This window comes from Crocodylus porosus, unplaced genomic scaffold, assembly GCF_001723895.1.
Source record: "Crocodylus porosus isolate Cpor-Errol unplaced genomic scaffold, CroPor_comp1, whole genome shotgun sequence".
NCBI lineage: Eukaryota > Metazoa > Chordata > Crocodylia > Crocodylidae > Crocodylus > Crocodylus porosus.
The window spans coordinates 72,699,771-72,720,077 of NW_017728931.1; the positions used below are offsets into that span (position 1 = coordinate 72,699,771).

General features: G+C 40.6%; 1 protein-coding gene across 1 annotated transcript in view; it reads left to right on the forward strand.

Moving 5' to 3' along the window:
- Positions 1-16,029, forward strand: part of PPP1R12A (protein phosphatase 1 regulatory subunit 12A) — a 187,223-nt gene extending 171,194 nt beyond the window's left edge. The window contains exons 26-27 of the mRNA XM_019543931.1: positions 5,000-5,050; positions 13,836-16,029. Coding sequence (XP_019399476.1) covers positions 5,000-5,050; positions 13,836-13,922 — 138 coding nt within the window. The 3' untranslated portion in view covers positions 13,923-16,029. The remainder of the gene's footprint in view (positions 1-4,999; positions 5,051-13,835) is intronic.
- Positions 16,030-20,307: the final 4,278 nt, after the last annotated feature.

Consider the following 20,307-nt stretch of genomic DNA (forward strand, 5'->3'; position numbering starts at 1 on the left):
TAAGAGTACTGATTTTCTCTTTCTCAAGATAGGCCACTGCATTCAGCAATTTGGTTATATTAATTCTTATTTTCCTGTAGGACGGGCAGCCAACCTGCAGTATGGGCCGTCTCTGCATGTGGCAGATTGGGGAAGGGAAAGAAAGCAGCAGAGTGGCAAATAAAATATGGAACAGAAAGCAAAGCATCAGATCAGGCAGGGAGCACAGGGCAGAAAGAACAGCAGTTTCGTCAGGGAGCACAAGGCAGAGTAGCAGAACAGGAAAGGGAAAGGCACGTGGAGAGAAGGCAGGGATGATTTGTCATGTCTGCAAAAAAATGTTGGCCCCCACTACTCTAGGAGACTCTATTTTATTGAGTCAAAATATTTGTTTACACAAAATTGAGGACAATATTTCTAGTCATCCTCCCCTCCAAAAAACTGTGAGAAGAACAGTAAAGTTGGTTGTATTTTACATATAGCTGAAACCTGACTGGCTCAAGGATTTCATTTGTTTGTGTTTTACTAACTCGAGCTTAACTGTGCTATGTGCAGAGAATAGATTATTTGTCTTTGGTTATAAATTTCCGCCCTTACTTTTACTTCACATAGTTGCATTGGTGCTCATACACAAAGTTGATGGGAGCTTTAATGCTCATTCCTCAGTGAAGTAATTTTTTCTATCCCTTGAGTTTTTTTAATAACTGTGTAAAAAAAATGGGGTGACTGAATCAAGAATGATAGCTAGTCAAGTTGAAAAAAATTATGTCAATCTGACCCTAGTAATAAATCAAAATGATGGATGTAAATTCAGAATGCTCTCAAAACAGCTTCTTATTCAGGTTATGTCAGTTTTATTTTTAAAATAATATTAAATTGTCTAAAATTCAGCTAACAGCGATAACCCCCCTCCCTGGCTCCAGACCCCAGCCAGGATTTGCCTGGGGGCCAGTGAGCCAGCCCTCACTGCTCCAGCTGGAGCAAACAGCCCAGCCCAGCCCAGGGCTACAAAGCATGCTGGGAGACTCTGATTTAACAAGAACCAGGAAGTGGTCTGTGACAGAAGTTTCATAAACTGGTTTAACCCAAAGCAGTTAAGTTTGATATTACATTCAACCAGGTTTATCTTAAACCAGTTTCAGCCATTTTGAAACTGGCTTATGTGCACTGAATCGATATTCTATTACAGGTTTAAACCAGTTTTCTGATGACTTAAACCAGTTTCTGTGCAACTTCTGTCCCTAGCCTAACTGAATTTCTGGACCCCAGCGTGGCCTATTTTCCATCTGAAGTCTACTTTTTTGAAGAAGCAACAAGACAAGTAAACTTATGAATGCCACCACTTCATAAGTTAAGATATTCAAAATTGACTATCCCTTTAACTCCTCCAAGATAGGCTTCCATGCTATAAACTCTGGATTCAGTGTCAACATCATTCCTTTGTGAATCATTAGTCTTTCAAGTATCTGGCCAATTATTGCATTTACTCAGATATAGTACAGTAGATTATGCCTGGTATACATCTGATCACTGCTCAAAGATCCCAGTTTACAGCTGGACCAGAGGTTGTGTTTACGGCCTTTTACTCTAAAATGTACATTGACCAATTAAATCTGCAATATTTGGAATAGAATAAAAACTCCAAGCATCTTTGACCTCCCAGAATTTGGAAATATCCACATTTTGGGATTTAGGTTGAGGATGTGTCTGTTACAAAAATATAATTGGTAAGGGATTCCTCATTATTCCTGTGTATTGAGTTGAGTAAATTCCCCCTAAGGAAGCAGAGATGTTCATAAACACAAGAAAACACAGAATTTCCTTAGGCTGGTTGTCTTCATACTCCAGTGCGTTGTCATCTGCATTCTGACTTCCGTTGATCCCTTTACAGGGATTGGCTGCTGCCTTCAAACTCATTGTTAATGTGATTCAACTTGTGTTGCCTTTCCTTATTCAGGCATCTCAGTGTTTTGGCAAATCTTATTTTTTGTTGTTGTTCCTTTCCTCCTAAAAAATTGTTTTTGATTTGGTCACGGAGGCCAGATGAGGAGGTCAGATATTGAAGTGGGTGCATGTGCTAGCATGGCACTGGAGAATTGGGAGGACAAAAGCCAAGCAGAACCTAATAATAGCCCTCACTAGCGATGGATTTGTAACACTAAGCTTCATCTTTGGCTGAGTTTCTTCTAAGTAGGAGTAAAAAGTCAATTTAAAAAAACGAAACGTACTAGAACAGATAAGATATGGCACCAATACTATTCTCCTTAAATTTGTATCTTTTTTTTTCAAGAAAGGAAACATCAGTTTAGATCTTTATAATGCTTCTGGCTTCTTTTTGTCTACTCCCATTTTCTAGAAATCTTACTTTCAGTGGTAGCCACTGTGGACATTGCAGAGTAGAACAGCATCAGTGCACAGTAACTGCTTGTAGGTTGTTACAGTTGACTGAAGTTCATGAATTGATATTTTCCAGGGCAAGTGTAAACTGTATTTTGACAAAATTTCTTTTAATTATTTTACAGATATTCAGCTATTATAGATTGGCATAGCTACATGAGGTCCTGGTCTGTCTGATTAGGATCCTAGGAGCTGTGATAATATATCAGCTGAGTTTCTATTTCATATTTAGTTTTAATTGTGAGGATGCTTCATTACTATTGTAAACTACAGGACAGAATATTTGAATGATTTAGTATTTGCTATATCATTTTTTGCCTTGAGCTTGTGTACCCCTAAGAGTTTGCTATAGCTAGCCAGTGGAGAGACAAGACAGCTTCTGATAGCTAAAGGATTCTTGCTAGGGTACCTTAAACCAGTTCTAGCATATAATTAACAATACTGGCAAATGAACTTCTTACTGGTATAGCTACATATAATTAGTTTATAACTAGTTGTAGGGAAGGGAGATTTTTTTTTTCCAGGCTGCTGACTGGTAAAACTATGCCAGCAAAACTAAAATGTGAACAAAGTCTAAAGTGGTGAACATGGTCTACAGTATTCTGCTATGTGGTGAATCAAGGAATTGACTAATCAGTAACTTGTTTGTTTAAAAAAAGTCAGACTTGCTTATTTAAAAAAAAACAAAACAGCTTTCTGAAGATTATGGTTGATTAATGGAAATACTCGCTGACAGCAGTCTTCCAAACAGTTAATTTATTACAATTTATGCCAAACTTTTCCTGTAATATGGTAGAGTATATCCAGGTATTTTTTCCTCTGTGTGAAAACAGTGATATCTATTAGGCAGTGTAATTTTTACAGAATATTGTTGCAATAGAAGGAACATATTTTTAAGGATTCTTCTCTATCATTCAAAATATTCTCAGTATCAGTTATTAATTAGAATGTGACCGTTCAGCAATGAATTATTTATCTAAGGCAGTGCAATTAAATGCTGTCTTTTGTAGCTTTTGTAAGAGGGGGGAAAAAATACTAGCGAAATCTGAACTCGTAGGTCACTATGTCTAGCAATTCTCAGACAGGATCACTATAGCTAAATAGATAATTTATCAAATACAGGAACACATTTACCCTGGTGTAACTGTATTGGTTTTCTAATATGAATCTTTTAAAATGTTTTTGATCCATTGTTCCGCTCTTGATACTTGCAGAGGTTTTCAAATATTGCTTAATTTCAGAGCACTGGCAGTAAATATTACGTTACAAAATTAATAGGTAACTGATGCAACTTCCAAGTAACTCGGGCTTGCAGCTTTCTTGGCCTGGTTCTATTTTGTTAGCCACTTGCTTATTGCAGTTAACTCACTGGTACTTACTATGCCCGTTATTATGTCAGTATCATTGTGGGGGAGGCGGGGAGGCGGAATCCAGTTTTTAACACCAAATAATTAAGGATGTTAAACTAAGGAAACTAACAACTGCAGTAAATGATTACTTTTGCTAAACCTTTGAAGTTACTTGCTAAAATGGGGGAATGAATGTGGAATAACTTCACAATGATTAAACTAAATTCAAATGGTTTGTATCTGAAAGGTGACCGACAAGAGTCTACTGGGCGGTATGATCTAACCAAAGTTTTACACACTTCAGTTAAGGCTGCTTGCTGTTTGCATAACACCATTGTATGCAGATGTACACTTTGCAGTAAACAATTGCTTTTGCCTTTCACTCTTTTGAAAAATCTGAATGTGAAATACTAAATACTGCAACTGCTTTTAAATGAGAATCACTGCATTGTCTTACACAGGGAAAGCAATTAAGCTCTCAAACTTGAATTATAAATTCAGAATGTAAGTTTGGAAGTGGTAAAAAAGAAAAAGAAAATGAAAATAGTGTTTTGGGAAAATAGTGATTATGTCTGCAGTACAAACTTCAGTTTAGTTGAGGGATGTCAGCTCTACCTTTAAATGAGGTTCTGCAAACACTCTAGCCCCAGAACTCTGCATGGGCTAATTCCCCCTGCCTCTTAGGTGGAAAAGAATGGAGAAAAATGGTCAGGTAGAATCTTCCTGGGAAGCAGGGTAATTTAGCCACTATGGAGCTTCGTGGTATCAGGGCTAAATAGCTGCTAGCATTTAAACTTAAACTAACCTCAGGTTTTTCTGAACCATCCTGCTGCAGTTTGCAGTGTAGACATACTCACTGCAGATTTCAGCTCTGTTTGCTTGTCTTATGAAAGCTTGTGCTTTTGTGCTTCTTTTTGTCTTAGTATTCTTGTTTCCGATTGTTTTCTGCATTTCTTATATATTAAAATATCTCAGAAATCTAGCTAAAGGAATAAAAAATCTGGACAAAGACATGGCTTTAACCACATGAACTCCCCTTATTTCAAATAGAGAGAGGGATATGTTTAATGAAATGAAAGAACTTAATACGTCTTCCATCCAAATTTTTATGTAGAATTTTCTATACTTCACTAGCACCACAAGCCTGGCCACACTGTGCTTCTGGTTGCTTGATCTTTGGAACTTGGAAGCATATCACTATTTTCACAGTATTTACAAAAATATTACAAACGTAACTGGCACTGTTTGTTATTAACACTAATCTGTTGATCTAGGAAAGAAGAGCTCTAGAAAGAAGGATATCTGAAATGGAAGAAGAACTCAAAGTAAGTACAGTACATTATTTATGACTCGTTTTAAAACACTGTCTTAAGTTACAAATAATATGTAGTATGGAAGTTTTACTGTTGTGTGTAATCTCATCAGAGAATAGATATGCACATGTAAGCTTCCAAAACACTCATTATCTTTTCTGCAGTAGTTCTGAGGTGAACATTAACCAGAGGTGAAGCATTTTAATGAAAGTAGCTGAAATTTATAAGTTTATTGTAATGGTCACGAAGACAAGTCAAGGGCTTTTTAGACTGGGCAACTTGTGAATTTAAACCAAGAAAATAATATTAAAAGTCCTTTGTAGATTGAGACTGTAATGTATATGTTTCTGTGCTTTTATTAAATGAGAAGCATCAGGAGCAGTGGTGACGCTTAGCGGGTGCAGGTGCACCCCCTGACTGGCTGCTCTTGCCACTTAGATGATGCGGGGGGGCAGACAGGAGCACCAGTAACCTCCCCTGTGAGTGCCAGCCAGGGAGCAGCACTCCCAGAAGTGGTCACAGTGATCAGCCGCCTTGGACGCCCCCCCCACCCTCGGTGAGATTAGCTGTGGAGGGAGGCATGTGCCCCCCCCGGCTAAGGTAGCACCAGTTGCCCATGATCACAAGTACGTACTGTGTAGTCCTAAAAGTTGAAAGTCACTGTTGTGTTGGTGTTGACTTTATACCTCTTGATCTGGACATATGAATTAAAGCCATTACACCATAACTTTTTCAGTTGTACCAAACAAGACACTTTATTTGAAAACCAAGTAAAAGCAAACATGAAAATTTTAATTTCTACCTTTCTGGTGATGAGGAGATAGTGAATAGATTGTTTTATTTTCCAAATGCTGACATGAATGTAGTGCGTGAAATAGTGATTGCCACTTTGTTATAGTTTTTTGTTAAAGTATTCCAGTGTATGTACTGAATCCAGAAGTATGATAGCTTTGTAGTTGTTTTCCAGGACTTTTGTTCTTTTTAGCAATTGTGGTATAGTTTTTGCACTCCAGGGATTACTGACAATATTACTCAAACACAATTTGTCTTCTATCTTTAGCTATTCGTGAGAGCTGACTACAGATGCCAGTCCGATAACCAATTTACATTTTAAAGTACTGTCATAAATAAGTCTTTTTTTGGGCATGCTCCGGCAGCATTTTCTGTCACATATTTAAGCATCTCGGTGCTTAAAAATGGTGGTGGGGGTGCTTGAACTAAAGCTTGTCAAATGATCTTTAGTTCAAGTGCTGCTGCCACCATTTTTAAGCATGGGGACACTTTTAAGTGGAGCAGAGTCAAGCAGGACAAGGGCAGATGCAGGCTGCTTGCTCTGGGGTCTGGGCTCTGCTCTGCTGTCCTTCCCTCAGGAGCACTGTGCTAGCTGTGCACCCCCTGCCCACCCAACAGCAGGGGACACAACTCGCTGCCCCACTGCTGCCATATGGACAGGGGGCGTGCAGCTGGCACGGGGCTCCCAAGGGAAAGGCAGCAGAGCAGAGAGCCCTAAGCCCACAGTAAGCATATGCCCTCCCCCAAGGGTTGCTCACAGTGGTGGGGAGCTGCTGCCTCCCCATATTGGACAAGCTGCCCTTGGCTCCATCCCACTCCCCGCCTCAGACCTGGATCCCATGCACTGCCCTGGCTGGGCAGGAATCCCAGCCCCTGTCCCCAACCTTTCCTCACCATGGGGACCTTAATCTGCCTTCCCCCTCCCCCCCCTTCCCCTCTTAGACTTACTTATAGGGAGCAGCTCTCCTTACTGCCCGGATGGGTAGGGGTGCACCAATAGACACTTTTGGGGCTGATACCAATAGCCATATTTAAGGAGGCATATTGGCCAGTACCAATGTGATTTCTGAAACAGCTGCCTCCAGCTGGTAAGCCCAGTGTGCTAGAAGGGGAGGGGCGTGGGAACGGATATGGGCGGGGTAGATCAACACCCCCCATGGTGAGGGAGGGGGCAGGTGCTGCCCAGGTGGGGCAGGAAGGAGGCCAGAGCCATGGCTCATGGTGGGGTGGGGCAGCTCCTGCTGCTGCTTGCACCCTGTGAGACCATGGGGGGGGTGTACCCCAGATCTGCACGGGGCGGGGCGAGCTGCAGCAAGGACCATGCACGGATCTTCTTGGCAGGGCTAGACTCAGACTGGTTGCTGGCAGCACTGAGAGGATGTTTCATCCACCCCAGCTTTCACTGCTGCTCTGCTCCCAGCACCGCCGATGCCAGCCACCTGGAGCAGCCCTGGTTCAATGCCCTGCCTCCACCCACACACCGGGAAGAGCTGGGGCTGCACCGGGCTGCTGGCAGCTCTGGCAGTGGAGCAGCAGTGAAATTTGAGGTAGATTCAGCATGCCACCAGCGCCCACTCCGAGCCCAGCCCTGCACAGCTGTGGCTGCAGCCCACCCCACCCTGCATAGATCTGGGGGGCACAGGTCCCGCATGCCCTCCCGAGGTGCAAGCAGGTGCAAGAGCCATCACCCCCCACCATGAGCCAGAGCTCTGGCCCCCCCTCCCTGCATAGGCAGCACCTGCCCCTGTCCCCTCCCTCACTGTGGGGGGCATTGATCTGCACCCCCCTTCCCTCCCACCACACTGGATTTATCAGCTGGAGGCAGCTTTCAATGCTGCAGGCTATGCTCCTTGCTGCCTGAGTGCTGCGCTGCTGCTGCATGCAGCATGGGCATTTATTGGCCAAATTATTGGCCCCATTGGGCCAATATCTGATACAGCCAGTTTTCTTTCTTTTGGTACCAATCCAATATTGGACCAATGTATCAGTGCACCTCTAGTTCTGGGCCATATGCATGCATGCAGCCGCGCACATGCATGTGGGCCCCCTGCGTCCCACTCTTGGCAGCCCCCAGCAGGACCCTTTGCGCTAGAATTCTGCCTACCTGCAAGGGGAAATCCACCATTTTCCAGGGGAACCCAGGCATCCAAGGGCCCTGGCCCTGCAGGAGAGAAAACACCCAAGCGTCCAGAGGCCTGGTCAGCAGGCATAATTATTGGTAAACATTACTGGCTAAAAGGGCCAAAAAAAGGCCGAAAGCTAATGTCACTTCTTTTTTTTTTAGTGCTGATTTGATAGGCAACCCATATTTTGGTGCAGCTCTAATTTTAAGTTGTGCACATGGACAAAATTAACCAGGTCAACGACTGATAAAACTTAAGTTATATCCAGGAAATAGATGGAATACAGTGAATTAGAAATATCTTGTATTCCACAAATTGAGTGACACCAGGCAATTGATGCCCAATATTCATTACTCAGGAAACTTTCTTGAATTCATTTTGAGCTCCCTCTGCTGTTCCATAATAACATTAACTTCCAAAGACAACTTCTAAATACATGCACTGAGTTTTTGGTGATACAGTAGGCAACAAGCAGAGAAATAAACAAGACAGCCATGTTGTTCTAGTTAGGTTAGAGACAGAGCCCAGGAAGTTTGCCATAACCAAGGACACAATATTTGATGCTTCTGAGAGTTTGTTTTAATAGTGGGGTTCACAGAAAGCTAGAAGAATTTCAGCACTAGAAAAATTTCTCATCTAGTAATGAGGAACTTTAGAGCAGGGAATATCGGGATGTGTGGCAGACTTGCTAGAGTCATAACAGAGCAGAGAATACAAATAGGTACTGCCACTTTTTAAATGCTTTTTTTCAGCAGCATATGAATGTTTTGAATTATAAGATTAACCTTTCATCCAGTTGTTTGCTGTAAAGTCATGTAAAAGTATATGTTAAGCACATGATTATTTACAGACTTCTGAATAGGAGATTTAGTCTGTAATTAGAATGCTAAGTAAAGAATTCCAGGAATAACTCTCATTGTTAATGCATCCTGAACTCTTTTGCAAAGCTGTGACTAATTTCTGCCTGTTCTTAAATTACGTTTCAAGAATGTGCCACTTGTTTGATGCTTTCCTGTCACAGCTAGTTATCTGCTTTAAACTTACTGTTTCTCAATATAAGTTTTCTTTCAGTTCTTCTCATCTATGGTTCTTTTTAAACATACTGTACTTGCTTTGGTCTTATTTTCACTCCTGTCTTTTTGCAATTCCTGCAGAATCTACATCAAGTAAAGCAAATTCAGTCTTTGAGACATGTAAATGAGCGGCTGGTGGCTGAGAATAGGGCCTTGACCAGAGTGGTTACCAAGCTCTCAGGGTCCTGTAGGCAACTGCATTCTGTGGACTTGTAATTTCTTCTTCCTTCATTTCTCTTCCTTTGTGTAGCCAGGCAGGTGTTGAACTTTAGCTAGTGCTTTGGCCGTATATTATTAATGCCTGTGTGCTGGAGACTCACTTTTTGCTTGACTACAGAAGTGTGGCTTATGCATGGTACCCAGCATTCCAGATCCTATTATATACATATTGATGTGATTTGATATCGCTTACTAGCAAAGTCACTTGTCATTTTGTATTCAACAGTAAAGCAGGGGACAGCTCCAGAAGTATCTTTGACTTAAAGATTGTTTCGATATGGTATTCATGCCTCATGGAAAGATGTAATGTCATGAGTTGTATGGCTGTGTGCATAGTTACTTTTTATTAAAACTCAGCAACATTCTGAGCTCAGACTATTTGAGCTAGCACCAGGAGAGCTTTTAAGATGCTCCCCTTTGCTTTGATCTTTTGCAGGGTTGAAAATACTTTGGAAATCCAAAAGCCAGTCTATTATACTTAATAGTTAGGATAAACAGGATAAAATTCAACAAGGGGATGGGAGAAGCAAATGCACAAACACAAAAGGGGAAAAGACTGGCTAGACTGTAGTACTGCTGAAAAGGATCTGAGGGATATTGTGGATCACAAACTGAGCCGACCACATAAAATTATTGCAGAAAAATAATAGTTTACTGGAATATATTAACACGAATGTTCTATGAAAGTTGTGGGAAGTAATTCTTCCTTTCTGCTGGGTATCTGTGAGGCCTCCCCTGGAGGACTGTGCCCAATTTTGGGAAACCATGAAAGATGTTGATAAATTGGAGTGAGTCTAGGGGAGAACATCAAAAATTATTTGAGGTCTTCTAGAAAACATAATATGAAAGGCTAGAATTGGGATTATATTGTTGGAGCAAGGGAAGACAGAAGGTATTTAATAGGTTTTTATAAAGAAGAAGGGCGATTTATAAATGGACAAAAAAGTTGTAATGGTCTTACATTGCAACAAAGATTATTTGGATAGTAGGAAAAACTTCCTAAATGTTGGTAGTTAGTACTGTAGCAGATTATCTGGAGTGATTGTGTGGAATCCCTGTAATTAGACATTTTTAAGAACAGATTAGATAAGCATTTGTCTAGGATGGTTTGGACGGGGATGAATCCCACTTTTAGCAGGATGTTGGACTAGATCTCTTGAGGTCCCTTTTATCTCTGTTTTTGAGGTGTCTCCCTCTCCTTCACTGTCTCTGTCTTCCTCTCTCCATTCAGTATAGTTAACTGAAACTAATCAAAACTGTACTAGTCAGGATCATGGTACTGGTTCCAGTCCTGTGGACTTACAATCATTATTTACATCAATGGTTTCTTTTCTTTTACAGTTGGGTATGTTAGTTTTGGTTAGCAACAAAAATAGCTTCTTCCCCTCTCCCCTCCCTCAGGACTGTTCAAATACTTTGGTTATTTCAGCTTGGGGTCAGTCATGCTAATATCCTTGAAAATCAGTTTCTTAGAGTTGTTTAGAAGGTGGTAGTTACCATACCATAGCTCAGGAAACAGGACTACTCCATGTTTGAGAAACATAGAACAAAAAGGCTATAAAACCAGAAGAGATGTCCTGAGTCATTAGGTCCAGTCTTCTACTGGCATAGTTAACCATGTCCAGTAGCCCCTTTAAGTAACTGATCAAGCTCCATGTTAAAACTAATTAAGTTTTTTGGCTTTTGTATTCCTAGCTGCTCCAGAACTTCACTGCTGTGAGGGTTAGAAACCATCTAATTTCCAGCCTAAGCTTTTCCACAGTGTTGTTCATATTTATTTTTGGTTTTCACTTCATGAAATCTGTTTCTCTGCAACTATTTTTTACTACCTTTTAGAGAGAATAAAGTTTGGCATTTTTGTAGTCCAGACCTTTCAGTCCACTGGCCTATACCCTTTTGGTAGAAAAAGGTTGAAAGTGCATGCCTTTAGATCTGGGTCAAATGGAAATAAATAAACATTTAAAATAGGTGGTAAGTTGCACTCCAAACACTCCTCTTTCTCAAGAGAGAGGTGCATAGCTCTACTTCTGCTTACAAAGTCAGGCCCTAGATGATCCAGTGAGGTGGTTGAGAAAGGAAGCTGGAGATATTCATGAGTGTAACCTGTTTGCAATCTTACTTTAAGCAATATTGTTCCATGGACAAGAATTGTGAAATCCTAAACCACACACACACACACACACACACACACACACACACACACACACACACACACACACACACACACACACACACACACGTTAATTTTGTAAAGTTATTTGGGTGTGGCTACTAAAGTGTGCTTAATGACCACTTAATGGTACTTTGTATTAATTAAAACTATGCAGAATTACCAATTAGCCTAACATAAACTAGTGCATGTGTGGCCTTGCTTATTGAATGGGCTGATGGCAGAAAAATAAAAGGGAGAAGTACTGTATTATATATTGTGTATACAACATGTACAGTCATGGGTTAACTAGAGGCTCATCTACACTAGAGAATGCTGACAGGTGCATCATAGTTTAATCTGCTGGTTTGCTACCAGAATGTGTCAGATCAGACCTATGACTTAGACGAGCCTCGTTACATGACATTAACTAAAGATCTGCCCATTTAAACCAAAAGTGCATGTGGACATGCTGCAAGATGTCTAACGGTAAGGAGGCTTGTGTTGTGCCAGGAAAGTTTTGGATGAGTCTCAGTTGGTGCAGTTTGATCCAGGTTGGCTTTAGTTATAAGTGTGGAGCATAAATGTTTCAATCTGTCGTTCCAGAGTAGTCCCCTAAAACAACATTCCAACAACACAGAGGAGGGGTGCTCAAGCCACAAAGCCATCTCATCTGGCTTACGGGGCTCCCCACAGGTCAGGAAATTTGGCAGTGGACTGTTGCTATGGCCACCTTCTCCTCTGCCAAATTCCCAAACCCCAAGCCCTTCTTGCCCAGTTGGAGTCAGTCTACACCCTGAGGAGCTGGGCTGGGCCATGATCTCTTTCCTGGCATGGTTGGGGTGGACCCACACCCCCTTTTTCCCCTTGCAGGCCAGGCTGGGACCAGGTCATGACCCACCCCCCCCACAGGGTCAGGCTCAGGCCAAGCTGCCCCCCACTTTCCTCTAGCAAATTTTTTCTCATTTGGTTGGGACTTCTCCAGAAAAACTGTTAAAGCTTCTGCATGCATTTATTCTTTTTAATGACTGTTACTGGACAATGAGTTGACACAGGACAGTGGAGATGCTAGAGGCTCATCTTCCACGCCCACAGTTTGTGCAGAAGACAAACTATGTAGCACTTGTGAGGATGCATACTCAGGCTAATGTCTTACTCCTCTTTAATGGTGTGTAATGTCTGCCTCTTGATGGTTTTCTAATGCAGTCTGACATACCAATCTGCAACAAATAGGGCAACAAATTGATTTGACGATTAGCTCCATAAATAAAACAAGAAAAACAAAAAAAACCCTCCTTACCTCTGAGCCTGACCAGCCAAAGCGCACTGCAGTTCCTCATCAGAATTTCTTTCCATTGACCCAGAACAAATTGAACAGTAAAAAGGGAGGAAGGTGGTTTCTGGCTATTGCATCCATTGTATTGATGGTACTGCAGTATGCATCCACCCAGGGAAAAGGCAGAGATGGTGAAACAAAATAAATACATGCATTTCAGTGTCCACAACAAATAAAGCAAGGAGGCCTACAGTTCTTATTCCTTCACTACACAGTCAAGATACAGGGGCACTGTGGAAATAATTAGCTCAGTAGTGTTTTGTAATATACCTTGGTGAGGCCAAATTATAGTTGCAGAGCAGACTTTGGCATTCTGGTATCTCTTCCCTTTTGAGTGCTTGGTGCTACAACCTTAATAATGTTGTTTTAATATAGCTGGGCTTGTGGCAGGGAGGGAGGATATGGAATCACATGGGTTTAGCCATCACTTTTCAAATCCTTTAGATCCTTAGAGCTGCAGGCGCTAGTGGTGTATTCTATATATATAGCAAAAAACCCACCCTTTTGCCCCTTGGCTGTCCCATTCCCCTCTGATCCTGCATGACTCCCACCTCATTCCACCCTAGCTCCACACCTCTCTGTGCCTATCAGATTTTTACCCCAGCTAGCTTCTGCTCCGTAACCCCTTATTCCCTGTAACAAACACACTTAATTCTGGAATTTTCCTAACCTTTGGCTGCTTGATTTTGGAGCCTTATAAAAGTTGTAACATGTATTGGAGCACAGTGGACCATGCTTAGGTGAACTAAATAATCCTGAAATCTTGTAAACTGCTAGTATAGATGGGCCTCTTGGATTTTGAACTGCTTTTCAATTCATTCTGTGTAAATTGGTTGAGTACTTTTGGCTACTGCAAACATTTGCAATGTTATATTTTCCACAAAAGCACCTAGAGTAGGCTGAGACCACTTGTGGCCAGCCCTAGCCAAAGAAAACTTCCGTTTCATAGCCTGACTGTATCATGCCAGAAAGTAGCTTTCTTGTTGAAAGAAACTGACTAATCTGTGTGAGTAAGGGTTTTATTTCTCATGATAGCTTTGTTTGACTCTGTTGCTTTGCTTTGTGTTGTAACCTCAAATAACTATTGTTTCAATTTTTTTGCTAGATGCTACCAGACTTGAAGGCAGACAACCAGAGGCTAAAAGATGAAAATGGGGCCTTGATCAGAGTTATAAGCAAACTTTCCAAATAAAAGGTTTACTACAGCAGCAGATTATGGTATTGCACATAACTAGTAACTCCAGTGGACCATAGCACGGCAGTCACTGGAAGCCTGGGAAGATTCCTTGGAGACTGTCATTTTCAGATATCCTGCCAAACGCCCTCTTACCTGTGTGTGTGTTGGGTTTTTTTTTGTTTTGTTTTTTTTAATCAAGACCATTGTTTCTGTTAAAATGCAGCTGCTGAGAAGATAAAATGACTGAGAAATCTTGTTTACAGCCACAGCATATAAGGAAAGTGTTCAAGGCCAGATACGCCTCAGATATTTAACCAGTAAGCCTTAGTTGTACATAAACACTTTTGCATCAACAAAAGCTTTCAGCTCTCACAGAAGACAGTTACTCAATAATGTTTTTGTTGTGCCACAGTTCTCAAGTTTTTCTATACTCAATTTTTTCTTTGCATCTAAGTTTGGATTTGCTTCCCCCCTGCCCCTTCTAATTATTCATGTACTAGATTTTCCTGTACAGTGTTTTTTTTCCACAGCTTTACCATTTGCAGAGACCACACCCCTTTAAAATACGTTGTGTAGCTAACTAGAGCTGTGTTGTCCAGCCACCTGGCACAGAGATGTTTGGTGGAACATTTGCTTTCACTGTTTGTGCAATATGCATTTATTTCCTATACAAGATGCTTTAAAGTCAGTTGAACCTAGAGTTATTTTAAGAGTCCAGTTTTCTGCCTTTATTGGTCACTTTTTTTAAAGAAAAAGTTTGTAGTGAAAGATGTTAGATCCTGTAATCTTCACATTCATTTTAGCAGGTACTGAGTGATGCTGTATATATAAATGTGTACTGTTTTGATTTTTTTTTTTTTCAGACCACCACGTGGCATGCTTGAATATATTTCCCTATTGCAAATGTCTGTTAATGCAAATTAGGCTACTCCAGAATACTGTGTTTAACAAAGTTCATTAATTTTTATGGTATAAAGACTTTAGACATTGTACATTGTATGGAGCCCTATCTTTGCAAAAGGTTTAAACTATATAAAATACTTTTATTACCTTTTCCTCCCATTTTTTCATTTGATAGTGTTCACCATGATAAAAGTTGCATAAATATAACTGCTTCACTACATTTCACATACCTGTATTTATCTGAGTGCTGTCCAAAACTGTTGTGCTAGCCAAAGTAATGTTACTAAATCATTTGAAAAAACCTAACCCATTACACTCACATTAATGTTTATATGCACTGTTATTGCCATGTGAAAAGGCATCTGATTTGATACCACCATCATGTCAGACCATTTTATACATTTCAGTGGCCTTTAAAAATACGTAAGTGAAGATAGCTTTTGTTAGAAACAAACAGCTTTTATATTTTCACTAAACCATTCAAGAATGACATCTTATTGGCACATAGTCTATTGCCTAAAACCACTGAACAGTTCAGCCATTAAAAGAAATTGTACATTGTAAAGCTTGTAGTAGCTAATGTATTATTGACTATATTGTATACTATATTAAATGTGAATTTGTACCCCTTCATTTAAAAAAGGTCATTGTGTTCTACTGCCTACTTTTTGGGGAGGGGTGTTTAGTTTTATTGGGGGTGGGAGGGCGTGTTTTGGTAAAGAGGACATGTCCTCTTTCTGTTGATTGGTTTTTTGAAGATGTAAGGTTATGCTCTTACTACCAAGCTCAGGATTCTTGATTTTAAAAAGGTACAAGGATAGTTTGAGATATCTTGTTATAATTGATTTGTATGAGAGGTGGGTCTGAATATAGGGAACCTTCCATTGTCTTATGCTAACATTAAACAGAGAATTGACCAGTTTGAATGGCTGCAATGTGTTTGAATTCTGTTACAAGACAGATGGGCATATTTTGGATTATATTTGGTAAAGTTGGGTGCCTGTGAATGACTAAATACGTGTTTCTAATATTTTAGTGTTTTATATTTAGGTTATTTATTCTTTATATCTAAAAACCGAATGGCTACTGTGCTACATTGATTTTATTGGTAGTACTGAGCAGACCTTGTATCTGCATGAAACTAGTTGCAAAACCCACTATTTTGGAAAAAAAATGTATTTTGACATATACAAATAAAATGAATACAAACTATTTTAAATGTGTGAAGTTTTACTGAAAAGACATTTAGACCTTGTTATGAGTTTGGTATTTAAATCCTTCAGTGGGCATTTTTTTCAGTCATTGCTTTACCTGGATGTAAAGTTCAAGTGCTTTTCAAAGATTGTAATCCAGTTGTGATTATTTGCACATTGATGTACATGCACATCTGTAAAGGCAACAGTAAAAATGCCATATTTATGCAATCTGTAACAACTTGGACAAATGTTTATATATTTTACATAAACCTGTCTGTATGCAGAACCTAACTGAGAACCATTTTTTTAATGTGGTATGTAAGAGTGAAAATGAAACACTGAATCTAGAGCACCTGCTTAATCTGCTTGATTATTTTGTAGCATTAGTTGGCCTCCCCCAGAAATGTTTTGGTCAATTAAATTCTATCAACCATAAATTCCTTAGACAAAATATATCCCTAAAAATACAGGAACTAATAACAAAATACTGTATTAAGAATCTGTTTCATTATTTGGGGATGATGGGAATACGAGCACAGCCTAAACTTTAAAAAATGGGCGATGCACAGAAGATGGTCATTTGAGACTGTGTAATTTTAGGTGGATTTATTCCAGAATGGAGAAGGATCTTTTGTGGCAGAATTAACATCACTCGTGAGTGCAGTGCTTGAAAGTTATAGTAGCACCATATGATCTCCAACAATTAATCTGGCCATAATGCACAAGAATGAGAGAATGAAAGCCATGTGAGGTCCCCCACTGAATAAGCAACAAAGCATAGGAGGGGATATCTGCTCCTGTAAGAGATGCCAAGGGTGTCGTCTTGGGTTGTCCAGATGCTGATTGTTGCCTAAAGAACTAGGAGTTGGAACTTGAGTCTGTATCCATGTACTTTCATGACACAACCTTCTGTCTTTCCCAATTCCTCCCACACCCACCCACCATTGAGCCCTTCGCCATCTCCCTCCTAACCCCCCGCCCCCCACCCAAAAAGAAAAGACTTGGTGAGATTTATTTTTTCAGTTATGTACCATTCACTAACTTTTGTGCACTGCTGCTTCCTGTTCTTTTCTCTGCACAAATCAAACTTAAGTAACACCTGGTGTTTAGTCATTGAGTGCTTCTCTACATTTGAATTGGCTCATTTGGGATAATATTATGTAAAAATCAGCTTTGAGTTCTTGTAAGCATAACAAACCAGTTCTATGGCAGTCCCAAACCGGTCTTCATCTTGCTTGTCGCCTGCTTATCATCATCTTCTTTTGGCATCATTTTTAAAAAAAAAAGATGGGAAAAACAGTTTTGTATTAAAACTAAATTAAATGAGAAAGTAAGCCTGTATTTGTTTGGCTTGTAAATTGGAAAATGGCATATTTTGAGGTTTTTTGGTGGGGCACTTCTGCAAGCAGAACACTTGTTTCAGGACATATGGGGCTGGTGGAAGATGTAGTATAATAGACAACCATTGATTGTTCTGGATCATGGTATATGTGTTACAGGTCACTAGGACTTTTGACACACACCTAGGCAGGAGTTTGGAGGAATAGAGGCGGCCCAGACTTTCCATCCCCTCTTTAGGCAACTGAGACAGGATCCAAAGGCTAGACTGAGTCCAAATGTTCAGTGCCTTGATGGCTGTAGTTATGTACATGTCCAGCAATCAAACCCAGGTCTCCCATGTGGCAGAGAAGGATTCTACCACTGAGCCACAACAGCAGGTTACAGTGTAAGATGTCAGGAAGAGCTAATTTCATGGCATCCTCCTCTGTTTCCCTTGAACTTTCAACAGATCATTTTTATTAAATGCAAGGTATGACAGGAAGCTTCCATTCAATCGAAAAGATGCGACCTGAAGAAATAATACCAACACAGTTGGCATAACTGTCTAGGGAAATCTCCCTTGTGAGAAAAACACAAATGGCAGCACAGAACTGAGCCACAACACCTTTCACCAGGTGAGGGAGCTGAATTTGTTTGCTAGTTCTGTTGCTGGGAAGAGGGATGAGGGTGGAAAGAGTGGCAAACCTAGAATGAGAGCTACTTGCAGGTCATCAGGTTACCTCAAGTCTTCTGGGTAGAGAGAAGTAATTGCATGCATTTTGACCTACTCTACCATGTTGATTCATACTTGAGTAAACCCTTGCTCAGAGGAAAGCATGAGATTCTGTCCTTTGAATGAATTGGGGAGGTTGATTAAAAAGTTCAGATGTCTACACATGTGCTCTAGGGTGCAGGGAGTGCTTTAGTTAAAGCACTCCCACTGCCATTTTGAAACGGGGGTGCTGAATGCACATGACGGTGAGGCTGCTGGAGCGTTCGCATTGGGACACTCCAGCAGACTGGATTAATTGAGTCTGCTGTGATGCATTCTAATTAGAACGCATCAGAGCAGGCATCCCACATGTGTACAGGCACCCTGTTGTCCAATATCTAGTTGAATTGGATTTAATCATTTCCCCCTTCCCTTTCTCCTCAACCTTTTTTTTTCTTCCTTGTAATTATGGCTGGGCAGGAGGGTAGAATCCACAAATACTAAAGTCATCCTGTAAAGATTAAAGGCAATAGTGAACTTTGACCTACCGGCCAGTTGCACCACTTTCAGTTTTGCAAGTAGATTAAACATTTTTTTATTTCAGTTTGCTTTCCTCTGAAGTAAACAAGTAGGAAAGGCAGCTTTTCTCTCTTCCCCCCTCCCCCTCCACCCCATAATGCAAACATGAATTTCACTGTTGAACTGGATACAGTTAGCAAGTTGCTGTATAATCAAGAAAGTAGTATTGAGTCCTGTATACTATCTGTTGCTGTACACGATAGTTTTAAGCACATAACTCCAAAAGGCATTTGCGGATCTTTTCTTTACATCTGTTCATATGAAATGCACAAACTGCCTCCACAACCAACCTAGCTTATGTCTTCGTGTGTTGAAGACGTCTTTGGTTCTTGAGCTCTAAATTGCATGTACCGAAAAATTCTAGAGAATCTTCTTGTATGAGGAGAAAAAAACCCTGCAGAATAATAATCACAGTATAATTTTAAAATTTTTTTAAATTTTGTTTTATTCTATGAGAATCTCATTTTCTTGGGTATTTAGAATTGCTTCTCCAGAAAGTTGGGCTTTACTTTTGAATAATAGGTCTCCATATGGGAATATGTAGCCTTTAGATTCTGGGGTTTGGGGAAACCACATTTACCCATTTTATCAAGTTTTTTTGTCACAGCAAAAAAATCTCTTTATTCATGCACAGTTCTAAGCTCTAGCTGGCTATTCACTTCGGGCCTCAGGCCAAGTCACTGATAGCAGGGAAGAGTGTTATTAAGCAGGTGTCCATTCTGCATTCATCTTGTTTACAAGAGCAGCATTGGTATGTGATAGTGAAAAGCTGCAAAAGAATCCTGTTTCAGTTAGACTCTGTTCTGCTTCTTCATCAATTTAGACCAAGAATGCGTAGCAGCTCCAAAGGGGACTGCAGTTTTTTTCACACAAAATGGGATTAAAAAATCCTAATGAATTTCTTACCTAATAAGGGAGGGGGGAAGGGAGAGCTGCTGCTACTGCTGCTGCCACACCAATTAAGTCATCTGCTATTCTTGTGTCCGCACCTCCCCATTCTGCTGCCACTACTGATTAGATAGGGCAAGTATGTATTCTTCAGAAAAAAGAGGAACTGTTTGAGGTTTTTTTAAGTGTCACCTGTTGGATGTCTAATGTTTCTATTCTGACTGGATAATTATAGCAGGGACAAAAGCCTCACATTCCAACTCTAATTATTTCAACCCTTCTTATTTGTGTCTTACCTCCTCTCTTGAGAGTTTACTGAAGCTTATCAGGAACAAGCAACGCAGCACAATACATCTTTCAAACCGTTTGCTGCCCTGTTCTAAATGCCAGCAACCCCAGGGCCACAACAAATTGCTTTGTTTCTGGAGTAAATTCAACATACTGGAGGAATAGGGGCAATAAACTGTTGAGGAGGCAGAGGAAAAGCAGTTTTTCTCAGGTATGCTATTTATTGCATCCCACCTATTCCACTATACGGAGCCCTTTCACCCTTTCACACCTTCACCATGTTGTTGAAAGCAAGTTTTCTCTATTTCTCATTTGATCTGTAGTATACCAGAACCAGGTCTCTTACATCACAAGCACATGTCCTAGCAGTTCAGTTCAGTGGCAACATGTAGTGGGTGCACAGGGGTGCACGTGCACCCCCTGAGAGTGCCAGTGGCCCATCTGACCAGCCACGCTCACCGCAGCGATCAATTGGTGAGATTGGCCACGGGGGATCCCCTGCATCCACCCTGTC